The 19,661-nt window shown below is 33.1% G+C and overlaps 1 protein-coding gene across 2 annotated transcripts in view; it reads left to right on the forward strand.

Annotated features, from left to right (window-relative positions):
- Positions 1-19,661, forward strand: part of TRDN (triadin) — a 365,907-nt gene that overhangs the window by 100,181 nt on the left and 246,065 nt on the right. The window contains exons 7-9 of one of the 2 annotated variants that reach the window (XR_004299993.1): positions 2,428-2,487; positions 9,344-9,514; positions 15,689-15,748. Coding sequence is in view for 1 of the 2 variants with exons in the window: in XM_032407956.1 (XP_032263847.1) it covers positions 2,428-2,487; positions 9,344-9,579 (296 nt within the window). In the remaining variant the exon portion in view is untranslated. Of the gene's footprint in view, positions 1-2,427; positions 2,488-9,343; positions 9,580-15,688; positions 15,749-19,661 lie in introns of those variants that run through there. The other variant, XM_032407956.1, reaches the window with a different exon arrangement.

Genomic DNA, 19,661 nt, shown 5'->3' on the forward strand with positions numbered 1-19,661 from the left:
CTGTGTGCGTAGACATGTGTGAGTGCATTTTTGTGTGTACGCATGCCTGTGTTTGGGTTTAGAGTCTTGAATTTTTATGTGGCTAGATATGTTGGTATTTTCTTTTGGTGTTTCTGCTTTTGAATTTTCATTCGAAGATTAATTAAATAATTACTAATATTTCCTCAAGTTTTTAAAATCAGTTTCATATTTCACATTTAACTTTAATTCATCAAAAATCCATTTCAACGTATGTTATGAAATAAAATTCTATTTTTTTTTTGCTTTTTAGAGTGGATAATGTCTAGGATATTTGTGCTAGATTTCAGCTGATTTATATGTCCACAATATGCATACCCTGCTGAGCTATCTTCTGTGGAACATTCCACTTAGCTGGAATGTTTTATAATATTTTAGGAATCAGATCAGTTGAAACATGTTTCAATCTTCTTTATTCTATACTCACATTTAAAATTTTGAATTAAATAGTTGTTGCTTTATTAACGTTTACTTAGTAATAATATCCACGGATTTCAATACAGCCACATTCTTTGTTCTAGAAACAGGTGTCTATTTCCCTTCTGCTATTAAGTTATGCAGAATTATTGGCATCAGGTTCTATGTACTCTGACTAAATGAAATAATCTGATATTTCTCATGATGTTTTTCAACTTTCACAGTGGCTAGATATTTTTTGTTAAAACGTGGTTAAGAATTTGTTGCCCCTAAATTATAAATGTTATGGGAAATTTTCAAATTGGAAAGCAGAACAAAATGCTTTATTCTAAGTGTCCTTTGATTCGTTGTATACCAATTAAAGGAGTTTGCTTTTTATAAAGTTATTATACTGCAACCCCATGACCTTGTGTGAATTGTGCCTTTCTTAGCTTGGCATAGTGCTCCGTCAGCTAACATTGTCCAAGCTATCACCAATAACCCCAAATGGTAGTGGAGATGGTGGTGGGGCAGGCTGAGAGGTTGAGAGACTGACACCCTGGCGGGGGTGAGGGGGTGTGGGCACCTGCATTTTCATTAGCCCTGCAAATGCCAAGGTCACTTGGCCTTCAACAGAGCATTGTGCTTTAAGCTTTCTATGAGGTTTGCCTTATCTCTCCAAGATTCTAGGAAACTATTCATCAACTGTATTTTAAAAGACTAGTTTGTTAAATACATATTCAGGCACATTTTTTTCTTTTATAATACAAGTAAAGCTGATGGACATTAATGTTCTTATTATATAGTTGGAGAAATGGAAATAATTGGGAGTCTAATTTTTTACTCTAATAATTTGACTCTTTCCTTAACCCAACTGTTTAATTAAATATTTTATTTTTTCATTTAATTTTCTATAATTGCTTTAATTCCCATTATTCTCCAATAAATAATACATAAATGTTGAAAAATATGTGGTGGTTTGGGAAACTACCAAACCACACACAGTTTAATACATTTGAACATTGGCTAACCTGCACGTGCTTCTGTACGCCTCAGGGCTCCTGTACTTAATAGAAGTTAGTGAAATAAATTCATATTGATTTATTAATTTATTACATAACGATGAGAAGGTATAATGTTTCAGGTATCATGTCAAATACTATTCAATTAAGAAGCTGCACTCAATCAGTAATCATTTGTGATTACGTTATACTTCATTGGTTGTTCTCTACCAAAGATGCTATTTCTTAGGGATTGATTATTTAGAAAAACTTTCATTAGAGTGAAGGACATTTGGTAAAGCAGGGACGAGAGATCCTAAGCATTTTTTTTTTTTTAAGATTTTATTTATTTGACAGAGAGAGACACAGCGAGAGAGGGAACACAAGCAGGGGGAATGGGAGAGGGAGAAGCAGGCTTCCCGCTGAGCAGGGAGCCCGATGCGGAGCTCGATCCCAGGACCCTGGGATCATGACCTGAGTCGAAGGCAGACGCCCAACCACTGAGCCACCCAGGCGCCCCGAGATCCTAAGCATTTTTTAATGCATAAGATAGTCCCTTATAGTAAGAAATTATTTCCCCAAATGTCAATTATGTCCTTGTTATGAAACACTGTTAGGAATCAAAGCTCTAATTCTGATTTAAATATTTATCTTAATTAATCATAAAGAGATGTTTCTTCCTGATAAAATAACATCTTTTCACAAATTATTATAAATTTGTTCTCTCAGTTCGTCTTTCCTGAAAACTTTATCTATTTAGAATAATAACTTTAAAAAGGAGAGTGAGACTAGCTTTCAAAATGCTTTCTAAATCTTAGTGCCAAGTCTTTTAAATTGGGTTTTATACCGTTATTATTACATTAGTATCTTTTTATTTCTAAGTCAGGCTTATTAATGTCATCGATCTTCAAAATAGTTCATGATTTTGATGGCTATAAAAATTGAGGTAAAGAGAAAGCTTGGTCTTGAAATCCACTGAAAGTATGTACTAATATAAAATTTTCTGTTTAAGCAACTCACAAGGAAAAAATTGAGAAAAAAGAAAAACCAGAAACAAAGACAATGGCAAAAGGTAACTTTTCCCTTTATTCTTTCCTTCCTTCCCTTCTTTTTTTCTTTCCTCCCTCCTTCCTTCTCTGTCCCTTTCTTTCTTTCTTTCTTTCTTTCTTTCTTTCTTTCTTTCTTTCTTTCTTCTTTCTTTCTTTCTTTCTAGCTCTCTCTCTCCCTCCCTCCCTCCCTGCCTTCCTCCCTCTTTCTTTCTTTCTTTCTTTCTTTCTTTCTTTCTTTCTTTCTTTCTTTCTTTCTTTCTTTCTTTCTTTCTTTCTTTCTTTTTTCATACCCAGGGTTTGAACTTATAATGCTGAGATCAAGACCTGAACTGAGATTGAGTAGGACACTTTACCCAATGAGCCACCCAGGTGCCACCCCCCTTTATTATTTCCATAACTAAATTATTTTTATTGAAAAGATTATATTTTAGGTGTCAGAGAGCTGGATGATTATAAGCATTCAGCATTTCCTTTACATAAAAATTAATTTGGTCTTACATTTAAAATTTAATATTTGAAGAAAAATAAAACTGAATATTTAAAATAATAGAGCCTCTGAACATGTGAGAGGAAGATGAAAGGCTTTTCCACATATGGTGGGAAGAATTTGGAGCCCCAAGACCTTTACCACTTGCTGTCATCCCCATAGGTATGTTATATTACATGGCAAAGAGCACTTTGCAAAGTATTTAAGGTTGATCTAAAATACAGAGATTATCCTGGATTATTCAGGTAAACTCAATGTAATCTCATGAATCTTTAAAGCGTAGAGATGTGACACAAGAGAAAGAAAGATTTGAAGTGTGAGAAGGATTTGCCCCCCTTTGCTGGCTTGAAAATAGAAGGGAGCACGTGGACAGCATGAAAAGAATTTTGACAACATGTTGAATAAATTGACTCTTCCCCAGAGCTTCCAGTAAAAAATGCAGCCCTGTTGGCAATTTGATTTTAGCCCTGTGAACCTGTGACCCTTAAGCAGAAAACTTAGTTGAGCCACATTGTGCCAAGACTTTTGAACTTTGGAAACCGGGAGATATTAAATGGATATTGTGTTAAGCAACTAAGTTTGTAGTAATTTGCTACTGTAGAGATAGGAAAGTAGCACAACATAGTTGGTTTACAGCTTTTGACCAGTAGTACACTCTGAGTTAATTTTAGAAGATTCAAATTCAGGTTTTATTTTTTTCAAGAAGAAAGGATAATGCATATATCTTGATTGATATTTTAAGCCATTGAAGACCAAAAGTATCTTAATAATATATCCCCCCAAAAAACAGTTAGAATATCAATGTAATGTTATGTATTTTGGAGGATTACATAAATACTAAATTATAAATTTCTTATTCTAAATTTATTTGCCAATTGTTTGATGTTAAAAAAAATATGGATTCTAGCTGAGAGTTCAATCTTATCTCCTAAATTTAAATTTCCTCTTCCTATTTTAAAATATAGGTTTTATGTGACCAGTACATTTTAGAAATCTCAACTGAGTGTTTTCAAGGGACTAATTCAAATAAACATTGGAATCTACTTTCAAAATTCAGTGTGTTTACCTACACAATGCAAAATAATTAAATATTTGAGGCAGATGTATTTTTACCAATTTTTTTTCATGAGATAACCAAATATTTTATTAAGATAGATGGGTTATAAACTAAGACTTTGTTTCATGGAAGGTAGCATGAATTTAGTCTTAAGATGAAATTTATAATTAAATATATATTATTATATTCTATTTGGTTCTCTTCTTTTTGACAGATTTGAAAGAAAATAAATTCATATATATATATGAAATCTTACAGCTGGTAGGGATGTTAGAGATCATCTCACCTAATTGCCTAACTAAACAGATGAAGAAACTGACCTTCAGGGAGAAAAAACAATTTTCCCAGATTATATAACTAGTATGTAATTAAACTAAGACAAAACCCCAAGTGAACTGAGTAAAAGTCTAGTATTCTTTCCAAAGATAAATAAAGGTCTTCAAGCATCAATTATTCCTTCAAAAAATATCTATTTAATACTGTACTAGTTATTTATTGCTGTGAAAAAATTACCACAATTTAGAAACTTAAGTCAACACACATTTATTATGTCAACTTTTGTGGGTCAAAAATCTGGGCATGGTTTAGCTCGGTCCTCAGCTTCATGATGTCTCACAAGACTGTAATCAATGTATTAGACAAAGCTACAGTCCCATCTGAAGGATCAACTGGGGAAGGATAATTTCCAAGTTCATTTACATGATTGTTGGCAAGATTCAGTTCTTCAAAACCTGTTGAGTCAGGGCCTCAATGCTTTCTGACTGTTGGCTGGAAGCCATTCTCAGTTCCTTGCCACATGAGTCTCACTAATATATAGCTGGCTTCATCAAACTTAACAAGAGAGAGAATCATCTAGTAAAACAGAGATAATCTTATGTAGACTAATCATGGAAGTCACATATTATTGGTTAGCAGCAAATGCATTGGCCAGCCCATATTCAAGGGGAGAAGATGACATAAGCATATGAATACCAGAAAGTGGAGGTCACAGGCGGGCCATCTTGAGTCAGCCTGGCCTGCCACAAATCACAAATATTTTATTTACATACTTATATTCTTATGGGGGAGATACATGTAGGCAACCTATATATGTATACATTGCATGTGTATATACACACACACAAATATGTTTCCTTTTTATTTTATGTATGTATATATACATTATGTTAGGAATATAGGAAATACATAGGAAATTATCATTGCATAATGGGTAATTTGGGGGAAAACAGAATAAGATTGAAAAGGTATTCATTATAGTATATGACAATTAAGTTAGAAACAAAGATAACTTACTGTATTTGAGAGGTATGACCAGAGTTAAAGTAAAATCTCCCTCTGAAGACTTTGATTGCCAGAGGCACTCCCGTGGAACACAGCACATTTTATAATCTGTTTCAAGCACAGCCTGTCCAAGAGCAGCAACTCTCTGTTCCTCCCTGGTACATGTGTAGGACCTCATATTCATTGTGAAAACTAGCCTATTCCTATAGTTCTTTAAAAATAACAAAGACAGAGAAGAAGTAGAAGAAGAGATGATGGCAAGAGAAGTAAGTGGGGTAAGCCAAGTCCAGGCCAGCCTGTTGAACTGGCTGGAAAATGATGATCTTCAGATATGTGTGTATTTGATGAAGTAGGGGCGGTTACTACTTATCGATCACTTTCAGAAGACTTTCTATTGTTCTCACTGGTTTGTGTATATGTATATCTCCCTCCATATGTCTTAAAATACATTTTTGAAATCATCCTCAGAGATTAATATGAATAATATTATGCAATTTTGTGTAATGGGGAAATGGGTTAGTCATTTTGGTTCTACTGCTTCTACTTCTGCCTTATTAGTTGCACTATGTTTGGCAAATGGCTTTTCATTCCTAGATTTCTCATCTGTAAAATGAGTATAATATAGTAATTCCTGTTATACATCAAACTTTAAATTCTAGGAAAACTCCAAAGAACTCTAGGAATTCAGGATATGAGGATTTAATATTAGAAATTCCAATGTACTTCTTTTGCAGTGTACAAATTATTTGTTCACATTATTTTACTTATCCTCTCAGCTTCCTTAAAGGAAAAAATAGCTACAGTGGTAAATTTTTTTTAATGAGGGAAACTGAGGAACTGAGAAATGAAGCAGTTGGCAGTTCTTTAATGAATGAGTTGAAATTTGTTATATCTTAACTCCAAAAAGAATAGTATATTAATATGTTTATTGGATAATGTGATTTCCCTACTTTGGCATTAGACATTTTGATTCTAGTACAGTCACTAATGGGTAAGGCTAATTCCCAAGTGAATTAAATATACTGATGTCTTTCTTTTGATTAGACCATTTTATTTTTTATTTGACAAAAATCATAAATTAAATATCCTCCTAAATAGAACTGGGTGATTGGAATATAGCGTGACAATACTTTTTGCTTTATCATTCCTTAGTGAGCTCCTCAATCCAAATGTCAGTCAAATTCTTAAAAAAAAAAAAAAAGAAAGAAACAACAACAACAGGAAAAGTATTTTGGCATAAAATTTAAGAACACCTACCCAGTTTGATAAAAATGAATAGCAATTGAATGTTGCTTTAGTTTCATGGTATTTACCCCATTATATCCACATCATTGTTGAGTTCTTACCCATTTTAATGTGGGGTAAACTTACTTATTTCAAATATGAAGCTCACTGACAAATGTCTAAAATAGGTAAGGAAAATTTTGTTATTTTTATACTTAAAACCATTGATAAAAATGAGTTTGTTTTAGATGTGGTCTTGAAGAAAATTATCTTTGCTCATTTACAAATTATTATGGCATTAAAGGCACATCTGAATTTCATATACTTTAATTCCGTGGCGTGAAGTTAAGGTTAAATCAAGTGCTACCTACAAGTGGGTAGGTGTCATTTAATGTAACAAAAATTACAGTTTCACACACAAAAAAGTATAAGCAAAAAAACATTTGGCAAACTTTTCAAGTTTTGTCAAGTTCATTTGAAACACACGTTTACATATGCAATCTGTTTGTTGCTGTATGTGTACTATCTGCACAGTGAAACATGTACTGTTCTCTCTTCTTGATCAAGAGTGCTAATCCAGTAAACATTTATTTTGTGTTTTCCCTGAAAAAATCACTGTGCTAGACATGATGATGCTACAAAAATGAATAATATAGTTCCTATCCTCAAGTTGCTCTCTCTGGTAGGGAAGAGCGATGGTGAACAATCATTTGTAATACAAGATATATAACAGGGAAAAGCAGATGTGCTTTAATAAAAGTTGAGGCAAACTGAAGCTCAGGTGAAGGAAAGATTAATTCCAATGGCCGTGCACTTTGTTGCATATGCACTGAGAGCAAAGAAATTTATATATGCAGAAAACACAGAAAACATAAAGAATGAAGCCTGGCAATGTTTGACATGTAGAAAATGCATGAGACATTCAAGAAAAAGAAAGTAGTCTAGGGGAGGAAGAAACTTTTGGAAAGGTGCTATGAGAGGAGAGATAGGATGAAACCAGATCTTGCAGGATTTTAAATGCTATCCTAACCTTTTTTATCCTGCTAATCTTCAGAGCTCCAGCAACTCGCTCTGAGCCCACGCCATGCTAAGCTCTCTGGAAGAGTTCATTAGGTGAACATAGATGAATTGTGTGAGTCTGAGGTGTTGCTGGCATCTCAGGGGAACTTCCTCTGTAGCCAGAAACTAATAAATATTTGGTGTGAGGTTCTGGAATTATGTTGATTTAAAGTCATTTGCAGAGAGCTGATGGTTTCAGTCACAGAAATCTATGAATCTGCTGTAGGAAAGAGCAGTAGCAGTAGGAAAATCAGCAAAGGAGATTTAAAAATGGTTTAAAGGAAGTAGAAGAAAATCCCCAATTGAATATAGTTACAAAAGCTACAGAGACATTGGGGATTTGTGGAGTAATTGGATGACTTTTGTATGAGTTTTATGTCTGAGCAACTTTGGAAAACAGTGCATAGAATAATCTCCCTCTTTGAAGATTCTTAATAGACTTTAGCTTTGAGAAATTTCATAGTGAAAAAACTGATTTAACTTAGTTTCCAAATTTCTTTGATCATAGGAATATCCCCATACTTTTAACATAGTAGCATCATCTTCCTGCAAAGTTTCTGAGAAACAGTGCTTTGGGAAGTTTGGTCCATTCAATTAAATGCAGTACCACAGATGATTTTGGTTTTGTAAGCATCAGGCATTATCATTTTCATTCTTCTCTTCATGGGACCTCACAATATTATCTTGCATTAGTCTCAAATTATTGCTTAGTGTACTAAAGTAAAAAACTTGATTATAATATTTTCATAAAATTTTTCAACATGAGTGACAATAAAGCCTATCCATTACATTGACAAATGACATGAGAGAGTCACATTGCAGTAGACTTACCGTGGTGCCTAGTGATTATGTGTGGTCCCATAGAATAAATCATGTCCAGCGTGTAGCATCTATATAAACAATTTCCCACAAATGTGTGCTGTATTATTATTGCTTTTTGTAAAATAATTGAAAGTTTCACAAATTGATTAATTCACATTTCTAGTTCCTTCCACCCAAATGCATAGAATATCAAATTAAGAATATGTGTGTATAGAATATACATGCATATATGTTATAATTAACATATATTTTCTAATTTAAAGCCCTTTCTGTTCACTAGGATATATGTAAGTGTTTTAAAAGTGATTAGAACTATTATTTCTGACTTAAGATAAGCAGGAGCTAATATCTCATTTTCTGCTCTCTTTCCATCTCCTTTAAAGTCAAGTCATTAGAGCCTGAGTATTTCTGAGGTATCCTTTAATGGATTTTATTGTTTCATTTCTCTTAGTCACTACCAGTGCAAGTAATTTCACCTTTATACCCCTAAGAGTTATTTTTTAAAAATACTATGTTTAGTTTCTTGAATGACTTTTCAGATATTTCTGTTGTGGAACAAAATGATTATATCCTTTTAAAAAGGCTCTTTGGTTTGGGCATTGCCTTTCACTGAAGATGCCTGTATATACATCCCTTGTGTATTTCAAATGGCTCCTTGTTGATATGCTAATCTGGTAGCTACCTAAAAGGCAATGTTTTCATGTACAAATTAAGAAAGTGTCCAACTTGCAAGTGAGCTACCTTTTTTTAAGTACTCTAACATGTCACTTCATAGACAATATAAAAATCAGATAATAATAGTCACAAGTATGTATATCAGGGGCGCTATTTTTTCCATTGTTTTTCTTTTCTCTTTCTTTTTTAACTTGTTCTTAGCAACCAATGAGAGATGAAAAGCTGTATTGCTAAATAAACAAAAATAATCCAACTTGTCTTTAACTCTGTATAGAAGAGAGGAAAGCCAAGGCGGAAGAGAAGATTAAAAAGGAAGTGAAAGGTGGGAAACAAGAGAAAGTGAAGCCAACAGCTGCAAAAGTCAAAGAAGTACAGAAAACACCACCTAAGCCCAAAGAGAAGGAGCGGAAAGAGACTGCGGCTGTGTCCAAGCATGAACAGAAAGGTAAACATTCAGAGGAGGTGGCCAGAGGTTCTAAGAGAACACTGGGCAAGAAGCAGATACAGTGAAATTAAAAACTCAAAAAGACCGAGATCAGACTTCAAATGGGAGAAAAAGACTTGTATAAGTAAATATATCTGAAAGGAAATGCAGTAAGTGGGAATTAAAATTCATTTATGGAAAGACTAAAATGTATTCACATATCTAAAGATGCATTTTGAAATATTTTTAAAAGAGGATTTGAGTTAGTTATCTGAAGTTATTTGAAGGTTGAGGATGAATGTTAAATTCTTGAGACACGGGATTTCTATTAAGAGATAGAAAAGCAATTTTATGTTTTCTACTCTTCGGAGAACAGCAGTCCAGGGAAAATGACAACAATTTTCAAGGAGTTTTTTAAGGGGTATATGTTCAAATCATATAGAATAAGTATCATAAAAACTATCCATACATTCCTGTTGTCTCTGCAAGAGCACATAGCTTAGAATATACATTGAATTATTAAATTTGGTTAATTTAATGGGCGGGAAGTTATAGGAAAAAGAACCCTCAAGTTTCTTTGCTAGCTTCCACTGACTGAATTGATGACTTTAGGAATCTCCGTATCTGACCCTGTGCAGCAATTCAGTAAGAGTGATGTCAAACTTACATCCCTACTTCACAGAAATAGAGCATTTAAATGGAGGTGGAATATAAACCTGAAATTCTTTATGGAAAGGTGCTATGGAAACATAAAAGGATGGAGTTTTCAGAAGGCAGCCAAGGGCTTGTCCCACATCTCTGCCCCTTTTGGAATCTGTTCTTCCTAGAGTCCATTCCCTGCGCTATGCTGTTACACAGTCCTAAGGCTTCCCGTACAGAATATGGGATCTACCCTGGAGGGACTATTCCTACAAATGCTTCTTAGGGGTGTTGCAAAATAAAACTTTCCTTTACTCTGGTAGTTTTGAATAGTTATATTTGAGGACTAAAATTAAGGAACGGTTTCTATGAGACTTTCATTAAAAATTTTGAAAACTTTATTACTGAGTAAGCTATTTGGACAGTGAAAATAGTTTTCACCATTGTAAGACACAAGATATGAAATTTGCAATCCACACTTTTTTTCTTTTAGATTCCACCTAGAAGTGAGATCATGTGGTGTTTGCCTTCACAGTCCTCTCTTGTATTTTGTCTTTGAATCACTTTTTCCTTTGAATTCACAAGTAATATTTATAAATTTTGATTTATTTGACAAGAGATATATATTTTTTGAAAATATATTTTAAAAAGGAAAGGAAAGAAGAAAGAAAAAAACTTCTGTCTCTCTCTCTTTTCTTGTGACCCACAAAATTTTGAAATAAATGAAAATCACCTAAATTTAAAATTTTGTGGATCACTGACAAAAAAGAGTGGGATTAAAACTTTGGAGCCCTAAAATCTTTCTTCAATTTTAAAAATGATTATATTGCCTTGAAAAAATTAAAAATATTGGCTATTACCTCTCTTAAAACTATATGTTATTTCTGAAATATTTTGTGTAGAAAACAGAACTATAGTAAGTAAAGAGAAAATACTTTGAATGGACTATTTTACTGTGATAGAAAACAGGAAAATTAATCTTCTGACTCACTGATATATCTATTTAAAATGATTATCAAGGTGTTAAAATACTTTGCATTTTAGATTGCTCTTTAAAGGTGAAAATAATCACATGAAAGCAGCTGAAACGTACCAATATATTTTTTTTTGTCCATAAATAAAGTATATAAAAATTCATGCCACTTACATATGGGGGTATCAAAATACTTATCTAGCAACTAGGAACATGAATAAACTTTTTGATGTCCATTTTTAGTATCTTGGGTTTTTTTTTCTGGGGGGGCACATTTCATTGACATAGACACATCACTGGAACATTTTAAAATAATATTTATTTTCTAGGTCACATATATTGTATTTCATTCATATCAGTAATCAGAATTATTAAAGATAGCATTCTATTACCATTTTCATTTTCAATCTACAGTTTTCATTTCCATATAAAGAGCTATTTATCTGTTAAAAGGACATTCAAATATCACTTAAAGTTAGAAACAAAAGCACAAATGTGATTTTATCAGCTAAGTAAATGCATTTGCTAAAGTAAGTCTCCATATTAAGACATCTACCTTCAATTCAATAACTGTATCATTAGGTAAATAATCAAAACTTTACTTCTAATTCCTGGTCAGACACATAAGTAGATTATTTTTTTTTAATTAAGCAAAGATTCAAGAACATTTATTTATACAAAAATGAAATCACATTATGGTTTCCACTAAACATGATAAACAAAGATGTAGTGTTTTTTATTTTTATTTTTATTTTATTTTATTTTATTTTTTTAAAGATTTTTATTTATTTGAGAGAGAGAGAATGAGAGAGAGAGAGAACACATGAGAGGGGATAGGGTCAGAGGGCGAAGCAGACTCCCTGCTGAGCAGGGAGCCCGATGCGGGACTCGATCCAGGGACTCCAGGATCATGACCTGAGCCGAAGGCAGTCGCTTAACCAACTGAGCCACCCAGGCGCCCAAGATGTAGTGTTTTTTAAATAATCTATTTGTGAGGTGGCTCTGATTTTGAGACTCTTGTATTGATGATTTACTAAAATAGTTGTGTAAGTTCTCCTTTGAGCACGGGATTATTTATTTGCTTAGCTTAAGTTAGTCCTAATGAATTTGAGTCCTTTTCAAATAGATTTCTAAATAGTTCTTTGTAGATAACTAAGGCCTACAGGTCTTTCACTGGAAACAGATTTTTACATGGAGCACATACACTTATTGGCAATTTTTAAATTATATAGTATACATGAAAATATATTCACATGTAATTACTCTTAATATTATATATTTATAAACAATCTATTTCCACAAAAAGCATTGGGAATCAGATGCATAGGTATGCACATGCCTACCATAAACTTATATACACACTTATATAACACATAATCTAGCTTTTATGGACTAATCAATCTATTTAAAGTAGGGTAAGAAAGGTTGGCATGACCAGGCATTGCTCTCTGATTTTCTGAGGTCTGTGGCAAATCTATGGGGAAGGGAAAGAAAACCAAACCTCACTGCTATGCTCATTCTTTCTTTTCTTCTCCCTCCACTGCCTCCTCCTCTGCCTCTTTTTCCTCTTCCTCTTCTTTCACCTCTTCCTATTCTTTCTTCTCCTCCTCTTCCTTCTTCATCTTCTTCTTTTCAACAACTATCTCAAAATTTTGGCAGGCAGAGAGAGTATAGCTAATATGAATTTACCGTAGAGCAGCAGACTACACATGCCCCATGCTCATCATTCTGTTGACATTCTGCACCCAGAATGCATTTTCTCTCAGCTGCCACTCCACAGGGGACACAGACAAGGCAGCAGCTGAATGGCATCCATCACTGCTTGAAGAGGAGAGAAATGGTCAGCATGTGTTATTCATAGAAGATGTTCATTTGGGGAAAAAAAAAAATTAAGAAGTGGTGACCAAATATGAAATTATATGAATGATTATCACAAAACTATGAAAGTTAGCATAATAGAACAGTTCATATTTTCTTTAGGAAAATTTTCCTAGTTTAATGTTTGAGTTGTATTTAAAGAAGCATTTCTATGAAATGAATCTTCCAAATCAGGAAGGCTTGGTTTTGCTTTATCCTTAGACAGGTGAAGGAGACACACTGGGCGTTGCCCAACATATACTTGCCTAGAATTCTTGCACATTGTTAAGGTCAACACTCAGGACAGATGGAAATGGGCATCCTAATTTAAAATATTTGAAAATTCTTAATTTAAAATATTGTAAAAATACTCTCATTTTCCTATTGGTGCCATTAGAATGCAACATCATAACATCACTCAAATAAAACAGAAACATCCTAAGAATTGTAACTCAAATAATTTTCTAGATTAAAAAACTAAACATTTTTTGAATTAATAAAGGATTTTCTTTCTTAAATTGAAGGCACATAGGATTATTGGTGCATTAATTAAATGAATAACTTGTGGAGCCAGAAAATATTGGTATAATAAATGCATTTTACCTTGGTCATAATCTAACAGAGGCTAAAGAGTTTCATTACACTGTCAGCAGTTGGTTAAAGAAAAAACTCCGAAGCATGAAGATTTTAGTTAATTCAATATACTATTCTACATGTTATGTGCATAAATATGCCATCACAATTTGGGGCAGAGAGCATTATTTCATTTTGGGGGATTGCCCAAACCCTTCAAATTCCAAGTAGTCCCTGCATTCTCAACTTCTCACACACACATACTCTCTGTTGCTGTTGCTGAAGGCTATAGTGTCATTAAGAATCATGGTGAAAGAAACAAAAAACTGAGGGATTTTAGATCAATGATTCTGGAAGATAGTCTAATTAGACCTTCTGAAGAGTTTGTTAAAAATGCATATTCTAGGATTTAGACCCATGGAATTATAACACATTCCCCATCTTTTTGATATTTAAATTGCCCTTTGAAACTACTTCTGAATTGTAGGAAGGACAAATCTAAAGAGAATATAGTCACTTAAGGTACTGAAACAAAGGGGAAAGCTTAAAAATTTTGGGAAGTCTTCCCTTGCTCAACCTCAAATTTGCCATGTAAGGGAAATATACTTTTTCATTTTGCTGCATCTTTGATCCAAATCTCCTAGTCTAGAATTTTGCTCAGGAAAACAGTTAGGTCCAGAAAAGAGAAAATGCTGTTTATGTTAATCTTAATTCTCTCCTGTGCCATAGGGTTCTTGTGTCCTGGTTTTAGAAACCCTGGCTGTTACCTAGTATATCCAGGAACAAATAGATTCCTGGACTTGAACTGAGGACTAGCCTCCCTCTAGCTTCCCACTTCACCTGTGGGAGAATGTGCTGTAATTCAAGAACCAACACACATGCAAATTCTTGAAACTTCATAAGTTTTGGCTTACTCATATTTAGGTACTAATGAAAAGGATTATATTTTAACATTTACTGCAATAACTACATTTATTTTTTCAAAGACCTGGCAGAGTTTCATAATAAAATGGATTACTCTAAAAATACTGTTAATACTTTAAAAAGAATAAGGTTTACAAAAATCATTGTATGTGTGTTTGTTATATAGTAACAAGTTTTATTATTTCATATGTTTGATAGACATAATTTCAAGCACTTAAGGGTGTGTCATGTTGTGTAAATTGAATAAACTCTTGGTCCTAAAGCTGCCTTTGGATTTGTTAGATTAATAAAATGCCTATTTAGAAACGTTAAAATGTAAATCATCTTGAACAAGATTAATTTCATAATATGCAAGCTTTAAAACTTATGGAATAATTCACCAACTGAAATTTGAGTTGGAATGACCTCAGCAGAATCTAAAGTTATGTGAGAATTTAAAGTTCACTGCGATGTCTTTAACTTAGAGGGGAAAGGAAAAAAAAAAAAAGAACTCTGAAATAATTTGACCAAGTTTGCCCAAAATGTTCAAATCCTTTGTTTTTTTTTAACTTTTTCCATAGACCATAGACTAGTCAAGATCATAAGATATCTTCAATGAAGAGTACTCAGTTAATTAGCTTAACAATGATATCATGTGATGCTGAAAGTCTGCACATACTCTTCTAATTGAGCACCATTTCCATGCAGAATCCCTAACACATTGCAAAGTAGTTAGCCTTCCTGCTTGCCTTTTCAAGAAAACGTCCTCAGCTCCATTTAGACAATTAGCAGAAGGGCTTGGAATGAATAACTGGTAAAATATTCCAAGTTGGAAATAATTTCCTGTTGTAAAACTTCTGTTTCATTATTGGAAGTGTATATATGAACAATGAGAAAAATTGCTTTAATATGATGACTTTTATAATGAATTTGATGAAAAATGTTTTGATTAAGAAAGAACAACTGTATGATATTACCCTGAACTAGTCTGTTTCAGTTTTTTAAGGTTATTCTTTTTGTATGGAATAAATCAAACCTTATATTTTTGAGCATTTTTTAATTACGTTTAAACCTTATATTTATTTTCTTCCCCTGTGTGTTCATATGAGTGCAAATTATTTCTTCACAGAGAATACTGTAGTAAAATAGAATTGTGCTATTTTGTTTGTTTTGTTAAGCCATTTCTCCTTAGAAAAAAGAAAGGTGTTGATGACATTTTTTCATTGCTCTTTTTCTTTCTACTCTGTCAGATCAGTATGCATTCTGTCGATATATGATTGACATGTTTGTCCATGGGGATTTAAAACCAGGTATTCCAAACAATTTTTGTACTTGTCTGTTTTATTAGTCTTCGTTTCTAAGATTGTTGGCTTTTTTATGTGCTAAACTGTATTTTCATTTACAAAAATTGCATATTGCATGTGTAGATCTAGAATAAAACCAAAAAATACCAAAAGTAATAGCTGGCATTAGGGCCTTTAATTTTACTGTCTATTACTGCATGACCTATTGCAAATGAAGTAGGTTGAAAGCTAAAAAAAAATGCTAATATCTTTATATACAAAAAATGCTAATATCTTTAATAATATCTTGGAGCGAAGAGGTGAATCATCTTATTTTATTTCTGGTAAACTTATAAGCCCTATAACAATAAAAGTATTCTTTTTTTTAATAGTGAAAAATATTCATATTAAATCCATCACAATTCAAATATTTAATTTGTTTCAAAAAATTTTTTTTTCTCTCACATGAGCCAGGGTTAGCCACTCCAGAGATCTACTATTGATGGAGATAGTCAACCTTGGAGTTAATAGTCAACATAATGGAGAAATATTTTTACTGAAAGCAATTTATCTATCATCTCTCTTTTATTGTTGCCCAGTGTAACAAGGGATTCTTTATTGTTGCCCAGTGTAACAAGGGATTCTTTTATTGTTGCCCAGTGTAACAAGGGATTCTTTACTAATGTCTTAATTAATAATGAATAACTTGATTGCTTATACAAGGTCTTTTGCAGATTTAAAGACTGATAGTACTATGTTGTTCGGGGAAACAATTCTAAGAAGATGGTATTGTTAAGGAAGGAGCTAATTTACGTTAGAATAATTGAGGCTGATTGTTTAAAGCAAACTATACTTTAGCTTTAAGCTATTTTTATGGAAATCTCTCCAAAATGTATAATTACATTTATGCATCTATTGGCAAATGGGCATATCATATTTAAAACAAGTATATAACAAATCTAGGTCCTAGAAAATTTGAAGATCATGAGAATTTTGGCCCTCTGGAAAATTTAGTTAATTCTAGTAACTTATTCAATTTCCACCCCTCCTCCTCTTCTTCATTTTCTTAATCTTTTTACTCTTCTTTTTTTACTTTCTTACTGAGTTAGAAACTGAAACGAGAGGGAAAACCCTGAAAAACATGGTGACTTACTTGGATGATGACTCACTTGGTAAAAATGATTGTTAATGTATGTGTATAGTATCATAGTAAAATTAGATGGAAACATTCAGGAAAGTAGTTTAGTATGGTGAAAGGAGAGGGCTTTAGATGTACATCCAGATATAATCCTTGACCCCAACCTTTTCTAGCATTGGCCCTTCAGCAAATCATTGAACTCCACATGATCGTCAGTGTCTTTACATTGAGGTCACAGTAACAACCTTGCAAATTTGTTGACAAAGCATCTAAGTAGATGCACAAAATACTATTATAACTTTATTCTTTAAATCATTCAATATAGCACAGCCTGTCTGGGTGAACACCCCACATGAAAGAAACAACATTGATGACTCTCAGTCTATATACATCATTAAGTCAATTTTAGGTAACAGATTTGCTGACCAATTTAACTGTGATGGTTTAAGAAAGTTATATTCTACACATATTTTGCTTTGAAGAGATCAATTGTTTACTTATATGCAATATGAATCTATATTCTAATGAGCATGAGCTTTTAAATTCCCTTGTTTGAGGAAAATTATGTGCTCTTTGTGCCCCCCAGATTATTCATACAGCTACTAATTGATCATAAAATACAAGTTGTAAGAAACTCACAGGACAGAGAGAACCGTACATTGTCAAAGTCAGTGAGGTATGCTAAGAGTTTAATAGTCACAAAGCTAATCATTTCTTTCCAAAAATTCAACAACAGATCAAGATCAGAAGGAACAGTGAAACCATCTCTGCACAAGTTAAGGATAATTCTGCTATTAACCATAGAGGGAGAGCTCTTCTAAAGTCCTATGTGAACATTTTCTAAGTAGCCATGAGTTCAGTCCTGTAGCATTATCCAATATTCTAACTCCTGGAAATCATTCCCAAGTGCTATAGGATTAGATTTCTTAATATCATTTATTACCTTTCTAATTGCCTTCCTAATTTATTTCATCTACCTATAATCATGATTTTGCAGGCTTATTGCTATAATGTCTAAGAAATTAAGGAATATGTAATCAGTATTTCTGGAGAAATACTGTATTTCAGCATTTCAGGGGGTGGGAGGAAGAAGCTGGAGAAGGGAGACCTGTATGGTAAGCCTATTGTTTCATGTAAGAAATTCTATGAAACTTCATAGGTGTACAAGAAAGAATATTTATATTACCTTTCTTGGTGAGACAATACATAAGATGGAGTAAGAAAGCACTAAATATGGTCTGTGGTTTGAAAAATAAGGACTGAGAAACAAGATTTATCTGGGCATATTAATTTAGAGAAAATGCAAGTGATAAGACTTTAACTCTGACTGACAATTAGAGAATAAAACAATTCCTGCCAAGTTTATTGCTCTGCATGTATCCAGTATTTATAAAACATTTGTGCTTCCATCTGTTTCTGTTTGGGATTAGTAGAACACCTGTTATTGTTTAGCTAAAGTTCATTATTAATTATTGGTAATGAATTTTGTAAACTATAATTTGATTTTTCCCTTTGGGATAAAGTACTTCCCTTATATAATGTTGCTACACCCTCAAAAGTAGCCCAAATCACAGTTCAGATTTGGAAAACCTTATTAATGAAATGTATTGACACCATGACATAAGTCCCAAGTTTTGCTTTTTTATCCCATTAAATAAAATACTTCTAACAAAGATAGTCTTAACATTTTTTTTTAGCTAAGATATACCTAAAAATGAACTGAATTGCTCTTTTTGAAACTCTTTAGTGAATATGCACTATCTTATGGTCAGTAACACTCCCCACCTCGATTACAGGGACCATCTTAATAAGCCAGCATAAAGTATAAGGATCATATCATTTCGTTGCATCTAATTAAAATGTTCCTGTACTGACTCACTCTACATTAAGTTGAAAAATTAAGAAAATTTTATTTAAACCTAGTAAATGAGTATGTGTTACTAAGGCTGGCCCTGTGGGCAATTGGAGTAGATGTATACATACAATGTATAATTTTAGGGGTATTATGGATACTGAAGCGTTCCCTTCTCTAGAAATACTGTCTCTGCTGCTCTTAAATGATCTAACAACCCTGCCGTTAGATCTCTTGATTGTGTACATGGTCAATGTTATAGAACATGTTTTGAATAGTCCCTAACCTGTCTTAGGGAAGAGAGGAGGAGGGAAGGAGAGAGAGAGAGCAGATGGATCCTGTTCTAAGGTGGCTGTCCTGAAGCTGATGATGCACACTTTTTAGGGTTAAAGTAGTCTGGTTGTCATTTTCTTATGAGAGAATTATGAAAACTGGCCAATGCAGACATTAGTAGCTACATAGAGACTCAAATTTAAGGTGTTTCATATATTTTTTTTTTTTGGTTTTGCTTTTAGAAATTGATAGTACTGATGGTGAAGATAAATGACTTTAGATTTATTTATCTTTATCAACCTTCCAGTAACTCCAATTTCCTTTTCAATACTTTGCTGCTAAGCACATTTTTCTTAAGTGATAGCCATACCCATAATTTCATTCATTTATGTAGACTCTTAAAGAACCATCATGATCTTGTTAGGCATTTTCACATTTCCTCTTCATCAAGTTCCCCCGGGCCAAATGGACTGCATGTATTGCTGGGCGAAGTCAACTGAGTTAAGCAAGAGGTAAATTTCAATAAGGAAAAAAATCACATGGCTCACAGACGTATTTATATTTACCACAGATAAGGGAATCAGTCCTTCCAGTACAGGAACCAGGCCTCGTATGTGTTTGCTTAGTCGTTTTAACACTTTCTTCACCTTTTCATCTCTATATGAAAAAAAAAAAAT

This window comes from Phoca vitulina, unplaced genomic scaffold, assembly GCF_004348235.1.
Source record: "Phoca vitulina isolate PV1807 unplaced genomic scaffold, GSC_HSeal_1.0 scaffold9, whole genome shotgun sequence".
In the NCBI taxonomy this organism is placed as follows: Eukaryota; Metazoa; Chordata; class Mammalia; order Carnivora; family Phocidae; genus Phoca; species Phoca vitulina.